Genomic DNA, 15,777 nt, shown 5'->3' with positions numbered 1-15,777 from the left:
CACTCCAGCGAGATTGAGACGAGGCAGGGCTGGGGAGAAGAGTGAAAGTCATTTTAATAATATTTTCCACCCCAATAGCATAAGACCTGCTGCCAAAGTGGGCGAACGTACTGTACAGTGATTTAAATACATGTATTTAGGTTCATTGATACAAATATTAAACATTCTAATTTGGCTTTGGGTTGTTTGCCTTACGGCATTACCTGCCTGTGCCCTTCAGACAAGAGGATCAATGAGCTATAATCTGCAGTAGAAACACACATGTTGTAAGTGGCCTAACAAGCCTGTTGCTCTCTGTCCCTGGAGGCTCTTCCACAATGCTGTTGTGCCGCAAGCAGGCTCGCTCCGCTGTTACTCGAGAGGCAGCGGGAAACCGCAGACAGGCCACTTCGATTTCTTATTAAACAGATGCTGGCGTTGCCGGGCCCAGGGAAGTGTTGGTAACACGAGAGGCGCAGGGAGACGCGGGTGTGACAGGGAGACCTGTGGGGAGCAGCAACAGGGCTCTGCCTGGACTGCTGGCGCAGGACTGGTCCGTCTGGGACTGGGGATCGGGGATGAGATCTGGGGGCTCCAGTATGATTTTGTTCAGTGCCTTTCTCCCCCTCCCGCCTGAGAGTCCTGGGATTTTATACAGTTAATTAATTAATTCCTTACACTTATACAGCGCTTTTCTGGACACTCCACTCAGAGCGTTTTACAGCATGGCGCCTGAAGCATGGCGCCTTTTTACAATATAGTGTCCTCGTCACTGTACTGGGGCATTAGGATCCACACAGACATCAGCGTGAGCGCCCCCTGCTGGCCCCACTAACACCACTTCCAGGAGCAACCTTAGCTTTCCCAGGAGGCTCCCATCCAGGTACTGGCCAGGCTCACACCTGCTGAGCTTCAGTGGGCAGCCAGCTGGGAGCTACAGGATGATATGGCTGCTGGCAAGTTAAGGAACATAGGGCACCTTCTTACACAAGGCATGGTGGCTGTCTGGAATGCATTGCCTGACTGGGATACATAAACTCGTTCATTTGGACTTATCAGGAAAATGGATGGACTGGATCATTGGATTGATTCATGTAACACCAGCTCTCAGCAAACCTCTGCCCACTGGCCGCTCAAAACTCTCTCTCAAACCCCGTGGCCAGCACTGCAGGCCCCCATTCCAGAAACGCCTTCAACCACGGGCAGAAAGGGGCTCCAGGAGCCAGGCGGACGAGTGGCTCCTTCCGAACTCTCCTGGCTGCTGAACTCTTACAGCCGCCGTGGGGACAGGGGGGAAGATGATGCCTGGTGTTTGTGGTTCCTGCTCAGGGGTGGGGGGGTTTTGATCTCCTGAACTGCGTCTCTGGCAAGGCCAGGCAGGGGAGGTCTCCCCAGGACTTTCGTCTCGTTCAGCGTCTCTCTCTCTCTCTCTCTCCCTGAGTCGATACTCGGGCCCCGCGGGCGCGCAGGAAGTGCGGGACTCATCGGATTTCCTCCTGCGCGCCGAAGCACTTTGAGGTGATCCATCAGGGCCTGCCGCCGGGGGGGCGCGCCGTTCTGCTGAAGGCGGTGGGCTTTTTCCCTGACTTGTCAGGGCGGTTTTTCGCGGAGCAGCAGTTTTGGGGAGGCGGTGGAGGGGGAGGGGGACGTCCTGCTTGAGCCCTGGTGCCTGCAGAGCAGCTGACCTCTCTCTCTCTCTCTCTCTCTCTGTCTCTCTCTCTCTGTCTCTCTGTCTCTCTGTCTCTCTGTCTCTCTCTCTCTGTCTCTCTCTCTCTCTGTCTCTCTCTCTCTGTCTCTCTCTCTCTCTCTCTCTCTCTGTCTCTCTCTCTCTGTCTCTCTCTCTCTGTCTCTCTCTCTATCTCTCTCTCTCTCTGTCTCTCTGTCTCTCTCTCTCTCAATTCAATTCAATTCAAGGTGCTTTATTAGCATGACCGATGGGTACAATCAGTGTTGCCAAAGCAAATAAAAATAATAAAATTAACATAGAACAAAACAAAAAATAGAAGTAAAATAAAATCTACAGACATGTTACAGACATTTACAACAAAGACATATTATATAATATTGACATACTGTAGGCAGCTGGAGCATTATTGGGAGACGGACTCACTGTTCCTCAGGCTGTGACAGGAGATCACATACTGGGCTGCCAGATCAACTGAGTTCCCTCCTCCCTCTCCCAGTAGGATTGGGACCTGTTGTGGTTTTGGCAGGTGTGGGAACTCTGGGATTAGATTTCTGAATTTCGGGAAGAATGTTTCTCTAATCCCAGAGTATCTGTCACAGTGCAGTAGGAAGTGCACCTCTGTCTCTATTTCTCCCTGCTGGCAGTGGGAGCACAGCCTGTCCTCTCTGGGCAGCCAGGTCTGCCTGTGTCGCCCAGTTTCTATGGCCAGGTTGTGGTCACTGAGCCTGTACTTCGTCAGGGTCTGTTTCTGTTTGTTATTTTTTATTTTGGTCAAATATTCAGCTAGTGTGTATTGTCTGTTTAAGGTTCTGTAGCATTCCAGTTTATGTTGTGTTTGTGTGTGTATGTCCCAGTGTGTGAGATATTGCTGTTTGATCTGTGCTGTGATGTGGTTGAGTCTGGGTTGTGGTGCTCTAGCAGTGCTGTCCTGAGGCTGGTTAGTGTTGGTGTGGCTCAGGTCGGTGAGCCTCAGGACCAGCTGGCTCAGGGGGCTCTGTTTTGGGCTCAGCTCTTGGCTCAGCAGGGCTTTGTGGTGGTAGGAATTTTGGTCGCTGTTTTTTAGGTGTAGCCAATACTTTAATATTCTTTTCTGTATGTTTATCAATAGTGGGTACTGGCCTAATTCGGCCCTGCACCCGTTGTTAGGAGTTTTTCTCTGCACACGGAGGATGATTCTACAGATCTCCATGTGCAGAGTTTCTGTGGGGTGTTTGTCCCATTGGGTGTAATCCTGGTCTGTGAGGGGACCCCAAACTTCACTGCCGTATAGGGCAATGGGTTGGATTACACTTTCAAATATTTGGAGCCAGATTCTTGTTGGTGGGTTGATGTTGAAGAGCCTCCTTCTTATTGCGTAGAAAGCCCTGAGTGCCTTCTCCCTCAGTGCCTTCACTGCCAGGTCAAAACTCCCGGAAGAGCTGATGGTGAGACCGAGATATGTGTAGCTGGATGTGTGCTCCAATGTGTTCTTGTTCAGTGTGAATTTGTACCTGTTTCCCTGAGGTCTGGCTTTCTTCTGGAAAACCATAACTCTGGTCTTGTCCAGATTGACTGTCAGTGCCCAGGTCTGACAGTACTGCTCCAGCAGTGCCAGGTTCTGCTGCAGCCCCTGTTCTGTGGGCGACAGCAGGACCAGGTCATCTGCGTAGAGCAGGAACTTGATTTCTGTGTCGTGTAGTGTAAGACCAGGAGCTGCAGACTGCTCCAACATTCTCTCTCTCTCTCTCTCTCTCTCTCTCTCTCTCTCTCTCGCCCCGCAGGGCCACCTGGACGGGCCGGACCCCTGCTCTGGCCGGGCCGATGTTCCCCGCCTGTCCGGGTCCAGAAACTCCTACGATGCAGTTGTGCGACGCAGGCTGACACAATCCCAGCTCTGCTCTAAACAGCAATGCTTCGTTTGAAGTGCTCTCGACCCTGGTTCTAGACTATCACGTTCCTGTGTGTAACGCAGCATTGTAATTAAACTTCAGATGTCCTGCTCACGACTGCAAGAGCTCGTTTTCATACGGCTAGGACTTACGTGAGTGAGCGGGATAGAGATTGGCGTGTTATTCAGAGGAACAGGGCTGAATCTGACCAGGGTCTGTATCTTACCACCATGTCAAGGTCCTTTAAGGAGTGTTACACCTGTGTCATGTAATCAGCAGGAAACACCCGCACAGCACTTCGACAGCGAAGGCAGGCAGTGGCGCAAAACACAGCGCTGATGGAGAAGGAACAGGTAGTGGGTTTATTCCAGGCTGGAAAGGGGAGAAAGGACACACAACGTTTGGGCTGTGGAGCCTTCTTCAGGTGTGAGAAAGACAGGGCAGGCGGCGAAGATTAAAGAGCAGAATCTTGGGTCCAGGAGAATCTGGGTTTGGCGGCCAGGCTGCGCCGGGCCTCCTCCTTAACCTGAGTTCATGTTTCAGGCGTGAGTGATCACCCCCCTTCATTCACATCTGAAATGAGCAAACGCACCAGAAAAAAAACGCTTTCTGGGGCAAATGAGTGTTAGTCCACTTCGGAAGCGGATGTACAGCTCATGGAGCAATCCGTATTACACATCCTCCACCGGGAGATAATATTCTAATGCTCTAATACCAGTCTTCACCGCGGAGGGCACGAGTCCATTCGTTAACGGCCATTGGCCAGAGGAATATTCTTAGAACGGCAGAACCCAGTATGACGTCACCACGTGATAATGCGCCCTTTGATTTCCGCTTGTAAAGCACAGAATTAAACTCCACCCCTCGTCCCCCCCCCCCGTCTCCGCTTGTCACCAAGGAGACACCACTGCTGTTGTCATAGCGACGACACCCCCCCCACACACACACACACTCCCCACATTACATTCACACATTCCCCGGTACACACAGTCACTAGGTTGATTTTTTCCTGCTGTGACCTCTTAATCGCGTTCTAAAAAACACCGTCCGTTCAAAAAAGCACACGTCCCCCCAGGCTGACGCAGACCGCGAGAGGAAGGTGCAGACCTTGTATTCAAGGATTTGCTTAAATTCGCCTTTTTTTTCTAACCCAGATTTAAAACGAAGACCTGGTACAGGGCAATAGAATTACTGTGATTTCGGTTTATGCTGTGTGTGATTGAATCCGTGTCTTAAGTCATTTTAAAGCCAAGGTTATAAGTTAATACCCTTCAGAAAACAGGGATAAATAAAACCGGCTGAGAGCAGCGAGGGTGCCGGGGCTGTTGCCTGGGCACGGTGCACAGCGCCCCCGCCTGGACACACCCCGCACTGCGTGCTGCCACAAACCCGGTGTTCCTGCGGTTACGTCCATCTGGAACCCGGCGCGTTAGCTCTGTGACCGCGGGTTTGAGGGCGGATCTGCGTGCTGCGGGTGGTGAACACCCCCGGCACAATTACGACTTGCAGAAAACGTGGCCTGTTGAGAACTCGTAGCAGGTGCTGCCGGTTTCTGCAGACGCGCCTGGGACCGGCGGCGGGGTTGGACGGGAACCGGCGCGGAGCTGAGCGAGCCCGTCGGCAGAGCCCGGTCGCGCCTCGTCTCCGCGAACAAAGAGAATCGGCTCGGGGACGGATTTCTGAAGCTTGGGCGCCACCCAGCGGACAGATTGAGAAAATTCTAACTGTAATACAACTGTAATACAATTGGAGAATTGGGGTTGCACGACAGGACTCCCCAGTGTTCGTTTTTACTTTATATATATATATATTTTGTGTTTTCTAAGCCGTGTGCTGCAGTAGTTTAAGCGTAAGACTGCCCACAGATCATATTGAGTTTCTTTACATATAACGCGAATTAGTGTACACCAGGGTGTCATTATGATATGTTTTTGCACATAAGCATTTCGTATCACACGAATCCTCTCGTATCGTACTGTAAGCTTGTTGGTTTCAGTTGGTCTGGCTCTTGCCTCTGGGTATTTTACTGCTACAGTTCAGGTGCCGTGGGTTCGTCACACTCCAACACCAGCGTCTCACTTCGGATTCGAACCCACATCCTTTACCACTCCTCCATAATGCTGCCTTATACGTTAAAAAAACAATAATACGTTGTGTGTAAGAGTATTACGGACAGAAAATAGATACTCTGTTGCAATTCCAGCCATCCCTGTTCTAATCCCTTTATCCAACACAGGGTCACGGAGAGACAGGACCCATCCCAGTGAACAAGGGGCACAAGGCGGGATACACGCCGGGCTGGACACCAGTCCATCACAGGACCCACACACACACACACACACACACACACACACACACACACACACACACACACACACACACACCAGGGCAGCTCTTCCCAGAGGCCAAATAACCTGCCAGTACTTTTCTGGACTGTGAGAGAAAGCCCCACGCAAACTCCACACATACAGCACCCCAGGAGCTGACCTGTGAGGCAGTAATGATAACCACTCCTCTAGGGAGGCTCGGTTTCATGAAGGCATTACAATTGATGTTGTAGGGTGATGCAGAGAGGGGCCACTGGTTAAGACGGAGATGTGTTTTCCCAGTGGAAGATCCGTAAACTAACTTGAACTGTCAGGGCTCGGTCTGCAGACAGAGCCAATGAAGGAACCGATCAAGGTCCGGGCTCACAGTGAGGCAGAGGGCACGGCCGCGATGAACCTGACGGCCGAACGCTATAGGACATCAATGTTCCCGGGAGCAGTACTAGAGTATTTTGTGATTCACGCAGAAATAACATTTAAAACGCTGACATTGGGGACGTAAGGCAGCTAGCATTGGTGCCACACAGCGCTGGGGCCCCGGGTTCAATTCTGGACCTGGGGTACTATCTGTGTGGAGTTTGCGTGGTCTCCTTTGCTCATGGCTTGGCCCTGGTGTGTGTTCTGTCCTGGGTGTGTCCTAGGTGTGCCTATTGCTTGCTGGGATAGGCTACAGCCCCCTTGGGGAAGATGGATGTTACTGTATATTTAAACGGGCATCCATTCGCTAACCCAGTCATTAGGGTCCTGTAGTCCTGCATGTTCCCTGTTTTTTTTTCCCAGTATTTAGGCCTGCTGTGCAAAGATGAATTAATCTGGGTCCCTTTATCCTTCATTTCAAACTTTAATGAAAACCACAGAAAATCGGGTCAGTTTGAAAGGAAGCTGTTTCTTTGAAAATACCACCCTGGCTGAGCTGTTGTACCTTTCTGACCTTGTCTGACATCCGACAGATTACAGTGTTGTTTTTTCCTGTTTAATAGCCTCGTTTAATAGCACAAAATGAAGCAAGGGGAAAGGGAAGAGATGTTCTTCACCCATTGTCGAACCACAGTGGTACGTGGTGTCTGCTTTGAGAAACGGGAGATTTTAAACATACAAAGACAGCTTCTCGATGTTTTCATTTAATTTGCTTTGTGCTATCGTAAGTGCAAAGTTCAGTGGACTGGGGAGTCTCGAGTGTCTCCGCACGTCTGGCTCAGTGCTGAACCACACAACAACTGTGGGCGCTTTCATTTAAAGTCGTCTTGCTGTTGTGGTTCTGCTCGTCACTGTAGAGTCTCTTTCAGATCCGTCAGTTGCTGTAAATAGTCTCACCCAATCAGGTATACAGGGTATGTTCTGTATGTCACGGAGAACACACAGTTCTTCAGTCTGTAGGCGGGCGATTTGAAAGAACGCGTTACTTTATTTACGGATCTCTTCCTAACTTCATGCACAAGAAGAAACAAATCCAAAACTTTGCTTCCCGGCAATAGAAAGGACAAGTGCTTTTTATATCGGAAATTAGACAGAATAAACCGGCCATATTTATATAAGTAATCATATGATGTTTGCCTGCCTTTATTATGAACTATACACAATCAATCTCGTCATCGCTCACGTCTTTTCCTTAAACTTTATAAAGGATTATCCTAAAAATGTAACTTTTTTTTCTCATCAAAAGTACATTTTTAAAAGTGTTTGCCATTGCGTGCTTGTCAGGAAAGCCTGTCGAGTCCGTGGGCTTCGGCGCAGCGTGCGTGGGAAATGACGTCACCGCGCTCGGTTTTACTGTAAACTTCCTCTCGAGCGGGTAGGCGTGTCCTGCGTGCGCCGTGATTGGTCGGCAGAGGGGTTGGGGATTCCCCCAGATTCAGAAAGAAAAACAGTAATTTTCCAGACTCGAGAGCGAGCAATCTGGTTCAAAGAGAAACTGAAAACAACGGATTTTCTGCGCAAGGGGGACCGCTGAACCCCCGAAACATGAAGACCGAGCCCAACGAAGGGGGCAGCTAGAAAAAGCACTCTCACCGATCCGCGGTTCCGAGCTGCACGAAACCTTAAAAGGCGATCTGTCACGCTAGCTCCCCTGCCAGGCTCTCGCCTCTTTCCCCTCGCAACCCGTTTTATTCTCCCTAATGGCTGACCTGCAGCAGCAACAACCCGAACCCCGGCCGCCCGGGTCGGGCAAGGCCCGTGCACAGCGCCCACAGTGTGGGGTCGGCTTCGGCGGCAAGCCCGTGGGGCTGGATGTCGAGGCGGAGGACTGGTGCGACAGCGGGCTGGATTCGTTCAGCTGCTCCACGCTGGGTTCCGAACCCGACCCGATGGGCGCCTGGAAGACGGCACCAGCCAGCACCAGCCTGGGGCCGGCCCGGGACCCGCAGGACTCTGGTGGGCCCACCTGCCCGGACCCCCAGACATCCGACACCTGTGTGTCTCTGGGTGGAGACAGGTTGGACTCGGCGCTGGGGGACTCCATCACGGACGAGCTCCTGGGCAGTCTCTCCGAGGGGATCGGCACGCTCGGTCTGGGCGATGCTGGAGGGGGACCCGGCGGTCCCGGCGGCCGAGCCCAGGAGCTGCTGATGACGGAGGAGCTGTTCAACACGCTGACTTTCGTCTCGGAGGACGGGGACACGTGAGTGGCGCACCTTCGCCGCATAAATCGTTTTTAAAAGCCGTTCGAGTCTCCCTCCTGCTGGGGATCTGACTCCGTGCTCTGCCTTGAGCTGAAATGTGGGGTAAAACGCGCCTGCGGGTAGTGACCGTGTTTTAGGGACCTTTGTTGAGGTGTGGGGGTTCTCGGGGGTCACCCGCTCGCCCTGCTGCGGTTTCCCAGGGGCGAGGATGATGGCTCGCACGTGTGAGGTGGCGTCCAGTGTTAGTGGCCTTCGTGTCCAGTCGGCTAGTGCGAACTCGGTTACCTCTTCTCCCTCCTCTGTCAGTGCTCTACACCTGGCGCTGATCCACGAGCACTGGGCCTTCCTGCAGTACCTGCTGAGCGTGGTGTCTCTGGACCCAGCCTGGACCCAGTACCTGGACACACAGAACCACCTGGGCCAGGTAACTACCCCGCACGCGTGCACATTGGGCTCACAGGTGTTGCAGTATGCTGTGGTCTGTTCACCCTGGGCAGTGTGTGTTAAGTAGTCTCTTAACACTGCAGTGTCCAGTCAGTGTGTCTGTATTAACCCCTCTCTCTCTCAGTGCAGTGTTAATGTACTGGAGTGTCCAGTCAGTGTGTCTGTATGAACCCCTCTCCCTCAGTGCAGTGTTAATGTACTGGAGTGTCCAGTCGGTGTGTCTGTATGAACCCCTCTCTCTCTCAGTGCAGTGTTAATGTACTGGAGTGTCCAGTCGGTGTGTCTGTATTAACCCCTCTCTCTCTCAGTGCAGTGTTCATGTCCTGGAGTGTCCAGTCAGTGTGTCTGTATTAACCCCTCTCTCTCAGTGCAGTGTTAATGTACTGGAGTGTCCAGTCAGTGTGTGTGCATTAACCCCTCTCTCTCAGTGCAGTGTTAATGTACTGGAGTGTCCAGTCAGTGTGTGTGCATTAACCCCTCTCTCTCGGTGCAGTGTTAATGTACTGGAGTGTCCAGTCAGTGTGTGTGCATTAACTCCTCTCTCTCAGTGCAGTGTTAATGTACTGGAGTGTCCAGTCAGTGTGTCTGTATTAACCCCTCTCTCTCTCTCAGTGCAGTGTTAATGTACTGGAGTGTCCAGTCGGTGTGTCTGTATTAACCCCTCTCTCTCTCAGTGCAGTGTTAATGTACTGGAGTGTCCAGTCAGTATTAACCTCTCTCTCAGTGCAGTATTTTCCAGTGTGTCTGTATGAGCCACTCTGTTTACGCTGGCACAGATATTCTGTAACGAGAGAACAAGAGGAAGTGTCCCAGATTATTTTTGTCAGTGGTGCCCCAGAATGCACCCTCTGGTGTTCTTAAGGAATGAGCTCATGTTCCAGTCCAGCCAGGGCGTGTTAGTGTAAACACACCGCTGTCACGTTCAGTCGGACTGGAGGAAATTCCCAGGGAGAGCTGCCTGCCTCCCGGCAGCGCTGTCATGTTCCCAAACTTCTTTCTGACGTTGGAGCTGGAGGAGGAAGCGCAGGCAGCCAGACCGATACCCCGACTCCCCTGGGCTGGGGCTCCCTTGCCACATCAGGTGATGGTGTCACGTCCACGACACGTCAGCCTGCCTTTGGACTGGATAGCGCACGTTCCCAGGCTGTGCTCAGTACTGGTGGGGGACCGGACGTGCTGGAGGAAGTCTCTTCCTGTAGTTAAAGAGGAACTGCAGCCCAGTCTCTCATGAAGCGCTAGGGATACCAGTCACCCTGGTTTCTCTCCTCCCTTCCCTCTTGGAAGAGTAACAGGAGCACGAAAGCACGAACGCCCCGATTCAGAGGCGGTTTCTTCCCGCTAGCTGTCAGATTACTGAACTCTACCCCTACCACCGGCGCACACTGATGGAGTTTTTTCTCATACTGCTTGTCTGACTTCTGTTTTTTATTCAACTCGTTGTTGTTGCTGCTGCTGCTGTTCTGTGTTTGTGTTTCTGGTGATTGTCTTTGTATCGGCGCATACATGCCAATAAGCGTTTCGTTGCACCCGTGCGTACGACAGATAGACTGAGCCGCACTTCTTAAATCTCGGGAGCCAAATAAATTCGTCGACGTCGAGGAAAAAAGTGAAAGTGCTGTGAGTCTCCGTGTTGACCCGACTTGCACTCGGGGTCCCCCGAATTGCGCCATGTTATAGTCCTTCCTGCTCACTAGTCTCCACGTTGACTGATGTACCGTGATGGACGAGCGAACAAACACAGGCTGGGCAGCAGACAGCCTGCTTGTGCACAGTGTCCTAGAGCTGCCCACGTCACTGGAAGTTTTGTTGCCTCGTTCTGAATTGCAGAACAAGGTGCTGCTCGTGGCTGGAAATTCCGTCAATTGTGTGATGCAAATTCGAGGTTTTACGAGTTACTGTGTACATTTGACTGTTTGAAATGTCCTCATCGGTGCCGATTCTTTCTCACCCTGAAATATAAAGATAGTGCTGCAGTCTGCTTTAACGGTCTGTATTTTGCAGTGTTTGGATCATCCCCTTCGCCTGTTTGCTTGTGTTAACGTGCTGTAGGGCCCCCTCTGTCTTTTTCAGTGTTTGTTACTGTGCCCCAGTGCCTGCTCATCATTCTCCCAGTGCAGTGGAAGCGTGTGCGCACTGGGCGCCCCATCTTCCAGTGATGTGTTACCAGTGCTCTGTGCAGCGTCTGTAAGCCCCCCCGTGTCCCTCTTTCAGACGGCCCTGCACATCGCTGTCATCGTGAACCAGCCGGAGTGCGTGCGCGGGCTGCTCTGCGTGGGGGCCAGCCCGGACCTGCAGGAGCGCAGCGGAAACACCGCGCTGCACATCGCGTGCCGGGAGGGCCTGCGGGAGTGCGTGCGGGAGCTCGTCTCGCACAGTCTCAGCCGGGCGCCGCTGCACACCACCAACTACGCAGGCGAGTCCGCGGCCCGCAGTCTCTCCGCCCCCCCCCGCGGCCGCCGGTCGGGGAGGGGGTTCCTGAACGGGTTGTGATTGTGATTCCAGGGGTGACCCCGCTCCACATCGCCGTGCAGAAGGTGGACGAGGGGGCGGTCCGGCTGCTCCTGCACGCGGGGGCTGACGCGAACCGGCGGGTGAGAGACCGATTCCTCTTTCCCCGTTAACCATCGGCTCCACTGTGCAGAACGATATCCGCTTCTGCAGTTGCACACCAGGCTTACTTTGTAAAAGCTGGATTTAAAAAAAAAAAAATGAAATGGGCTCATTCTCCCCCCTTTATGGTTCTGGAAAGAATTTTGCTCGTTGTCAGAAAAGGACTGGAGTGGAGTTCCGGTGCCACAGATGTCGTTTTTGCCCTGCTCAGCACAGAGAGCGCGGGATCTGTTGAGAACAGCAGGTGGTGGCTTCTGCACTACAGCCTGCTGTGGATAAACTGGCCCGGCCCAGGCTGCTGAGCAGCAGGGCTCTGACCGGTGCCCTTGGCTGTGCCCGTTGTTTCAGGACCTGAGTTCGGGCCGCACTGCTCTGCACTGGGCGGTGGAGAGTCAGAGCGCCCCCCTGGTCCGGCTGCTTCTGAGCCGGGGGGCCGCCGTGGACGCCCCCTCCTACGCCGGGCACACGCCACTCTACTGCGCCCTCCACAGGCCCAGCGAGGCGGTGCGCTCGCTGCTGAGGGAAGGAGGGGCCGTCGAGCCACTGGAGGAGGACGAGGAGGAGGAGGACGATGAGGAGGAGGACGAGGAGGAGGTAGATGAGTTGGAGAGAAAAGAGGTGAGAGAGAATGAGGAAGAGTGGGACACTATCAATTCGTCTAACTTATAATAACTTTGTGATGTCTGTATGTGTAACATTTCATAGCCTCACAGTAGACCTGTTTAAATAGGCCAGGTCTGTAGGCATGGCAAGTCATTGACCGGAACTGGAATTTGACAGCTGTCCTGTAACAATATGGGCAACGCTGCTCTTTCAAACAGTTCCCACAGTGTCCTGGGGGCACTTGAGCTCGGACAGTAAGTACTGGCACTGGCCATCTCCATCTGACCCATCTGTCTCCATTTGCCGAGACACGTCTTCAACTTCACGGGCAGCGCTAAGTTGCTGTATTGTACAGATCCTCAATTCCAGTCCTCCGGATCAGGATTTCAGCAGACTTTCAGTTTTTCTCTGAGTAGAAATAATAATGATATTCTAACACTTTTGGCGCTTTGCTGGTAATGGGGACTCTCCTCCACCGCCACCAGTGTGCAGCCCCACCTGGATGATGAGACAGCAGCCATAGTGCGCCAGTCCTCTCCCCACACACCAGCTCTCACTGGGAGGAGAGCAGAGTGATGAAGCCAGTTCAGAGATGGGGATTATTAGGAGGCCATGACTGGTAAAGGCCAGGGGGAAATTTGGCCAGGACACCGGGGTTACACCCCTACTCTTTTCGAGAAACACCCTGGGATTTCTAATGACCTCAGAGAGTCAGGACCTCGGTTTTATGTCTCATCCAAAGGACGGCGCCTGTTTACAGTACAGTGTCCACACAGGCCTGATGAGAAGGGGGGTCGGGGGGTGCGTGACCCCGGGGCCCGTGGGTCTCTGAAGGGGCCCGGCCTTGGCCTGTCTTGTTTTTTTTATTTTTTATTATAAACAACATTAGCGCATTGCAGGTTTTCCAGTTACTGACCTTTTGGAACGCCTTTCCCTTCGGCGAGTAACACGATGATTCACTTCGTTTTGACATTTATTACTCTGGTACTTTTAAAACCCATTTTCAAACAATGCAGGGGCCCAGAAAGGGCCCACTCAGACCACAGGGTGAGCGCCCCCTACTGGCCCCACTAACACCTCTTCCACCAGCAGCCTCAGCTTTCCCAGGAGTCTCCCAGCTGTGATATGGGAGTTGTACGGTGATATAGCTGCTGCTAACCCTCTCTCTCCCTCTCCCTCTCCCTCTCCCTCTCCCTCTCCCTCTCCCTCTCCCTCTCCCTCTCCCTCTCTCTCTCTCTGTCTAGGAGGAGTTTGATGACTTGGTCATCAACGGCCATCGAGTGCTGTAATCGTGAAGGTCCCTACGGAGACACGCCCCCAAATCCCATGTCTGCAGACTCATTCCAGCCCTTCCTCCCATGGGCTTGGCTAGCTGCGTGCCCACCGTGTGCAGACGCCTGTGCGAGTGACTGTGTGTGTGTGTGCGTGCTGTCGTGCTGTCGAGGGCGGGAGAGCATCACCTTTCCAGGGGCTGAGCTCCAGCCCCCGGCCGGCTGAGAAGATTGGGCCTCAGCCGTGTGAGGAAAGGCGATGTCGTCGTGCCCCTCTCCTTAGTGTCTTAATACTGCTGCGGTCTGGGAGAGATCGCGGGTCCCTCCGTCTCCCGCTGTCAGAGAGTCTCCCGAGCTCCCGCAGACAGCAGTGGCTTGCAGCGCCCCCTACAGGCTGGTTGCCGTCCTCATTATGGCACGCAGGCTGCTGCAGCTGGGCCGGCCAGTGGGAGCGCTTTGCGAACCTAGCGCTGTCATTATTTTTTTCCAATTTGGATGTTTCAAGCATATCCTGCGTGAACAAGTTAGGGTTCCCCCTTGCGTGTCCCCTGTACATAACCACGGTTCCACCCTCCCCGTGGCTCGGGGGGGACGGGGACAGCCTATGCAGTCATGCGGGGCTGGGGCTCGGCCCAGGCGGGCTCCTTCCCTGACAGGCGGCTGGGGCAGCTGCTGTTCTGTTGCTAATCTTCCCCAGCTGGTTTCGCGGCAGTCTGTGCCCTGCCGAGTAACCAGTTTAGTACCGATCGCCCAGGACTGTAACAGTAAAGGGAACCTGTCGTGAGATTAATACGTAAAGACTCCTAGAGGAAAGTGTGTGCGTGTGTGTATGACCAAAAAATGTGTGCTGCAGTTTCCTGTCTGTTAAGGGAAGTTAGGATGTGCTGCTCTTAACAGTGTAACATGTTGCGGGAGACACACTGTTTGACACGCAGTCTGGGTACCCAGGGACTCAGTCTGGCACTTGGCACTGTATCACAGGATGGCACAGGTACTGGGTGTACTGGGTGCACTGGTACTGGGTGTTACGGATGCTTAGCGTTCTGCACTCGGGACTGGAAGGCTGTGGGTTCAAATCCCAGATGAAACACGTCACCCAGCGGTATAAATGTGTGCAGGTGTAAGTCGCTTTAGCTTTTTAATAATACGACATTTCAAGCGAACACTGGTAATGCCGTGAACTCTTCAGGCCAAGGGGTAAGGGGTGGGCACGCAGGAGTGGCACCCCACTGCCTTTTTTGTGTCTGTGAAGGAAATGAGCCACAAACATGAAAAATAACCGCATGCGTGAGCTCTTTCCCTTTCTGGCTAAAGGTGCCCTTTAAGATTCCTTGAAGATATCGAGAGGATCGGTATGTCCAGGTAAATATGGGACTTCTGATTACGTGACGCGAGTTGGAAACTCCCGGTGCTGTGCGCGTGTGTCATGCAGGTGTGGGGCCCTGTTGTTCCTGGTTCCCACGCCCCCGTGCCCCACAGGGTGGCGCCAGAGTGCCGCGGGCCCGCTGCGTGACCATACCGGAGCCCTGGGCGCACTCGGAAAGTGCTGGTCCCCACTAACCCCCTCCCACCCCGCTCACGTCCCGGGGGGCTCAGACAGAGCTGGTCCGGGCTGGCGCTGGGGCACGCAGACATGGTCAGAGCCCAGCCGTCATCCCTCTGTGCAAGCCGTTGTGTGCTCTTCTACATTGTGTTTTGTTCAAGTAAAGCTCGGTCTGTTTCTAAAGGTCCACACGTTTCTTTTTTCTGAGGGGGGGGGGTGTTTTCCGGGCTGCGCTCTTGCCAGCATTCATTCAGAATCGCGTAGCAGTTTGAGGCGTGACGGTCCTCGATCTGGGTGCGCTGGAGGAGAAGGAGGGCGCTGTCGTGACTTCAGACACGGGGAGAGGGGGAGGGAGAGAGCTGCAGGTGGAAGGAGGGAGATGGGGTCAGAGAGAGCCGGAAAGAACCAGGTGGAGGATTTGGAGAGAGAGAGAGACAGGCAGGGGACTGAAAGACGGTGAGATGTGAGTTCACAAGGCATCATGGGAAGAGTATTTGCATGTTACCCCACGCAATTTAAGTGCTTGTTGTGACGGTTACCTTAAAAATAAAAACACTTTAATGCACATGAATATGTTTTCGCTTTCTCTTTTTAAGTTAAGTGTATTTTTCATTCAGGTATCCGTGCGGTGGCTGTTTGCACTGAGTAGGAATTTAACAAGCCGGCCGGAGTAGCTGCGCCAGTCTTACTGGGAGAGGAACGTGTTCTTTCACCAGCCCAGCTCGTCTCTGTGTGCGTGCCCTCCCCGTGAGACTCTGCTCGTCGCCGGGGTCTCTCGGTGCTGAAGTCGCACAACGGCGCCACTCGTGTTCGGCATCTGGACC

The 15,777-nt window shown here is 53.2% G+C and overlaps 1 protein-coding gene across 1 annotated transcript; it reads left to right on the top strand.

The window, feature by feature from the left end:
* Positions 1 to 7,545: 7,545 nt before the first annotated feature.
* nfkbib (nuclear factor of kappa light polypeptide gene enhancer in B-cells inhibitor, beta) lies at positions 7,546 to 15,524 on the top strand. The gene is made up of 6 exons (XM_069186488.1): positions 7,546 to 8,481; positions 8,789 to 8,906; positions 11,138 to 11,339; positions 11,429 to 11,517; positions 11,885 to 12,154; positions 13,384 to 15,524. The coding sequence occupies exons 1-6, from the start codon at positions 7,979 to 7,981 to the stop codon at positions 13,426 to 13,428; spliced, it is 1,227 nt and encodes a 408-aa protein (XP_069042589.1). The 5' UTR covers positions 7,546 to 7,978; the 3' UTR covers positions 13,429 to 15,524.
* Positions 15,525 to 15,777: the final 253 nt, after the last annotated feature.

This window comes from Lepisosteus oculatus, chromosome 3, assembly GCF_040954835.1.
Source record: "Lepisosteus oculatus isolate fLepOcu1 chromosome 3, fLepOcu1.hap2, whole genome shotgun sequence".
Lineage (NCBI taxonomy): Eukaryota > Metazoa > Chordata > Actinopteri > Semionotiformes > Lepisosteidae > Lepisosteus > Lepisosteus oculatus.
This window is presented reverse-complemented; position numbering and strand designations above follow the sequence as displayed.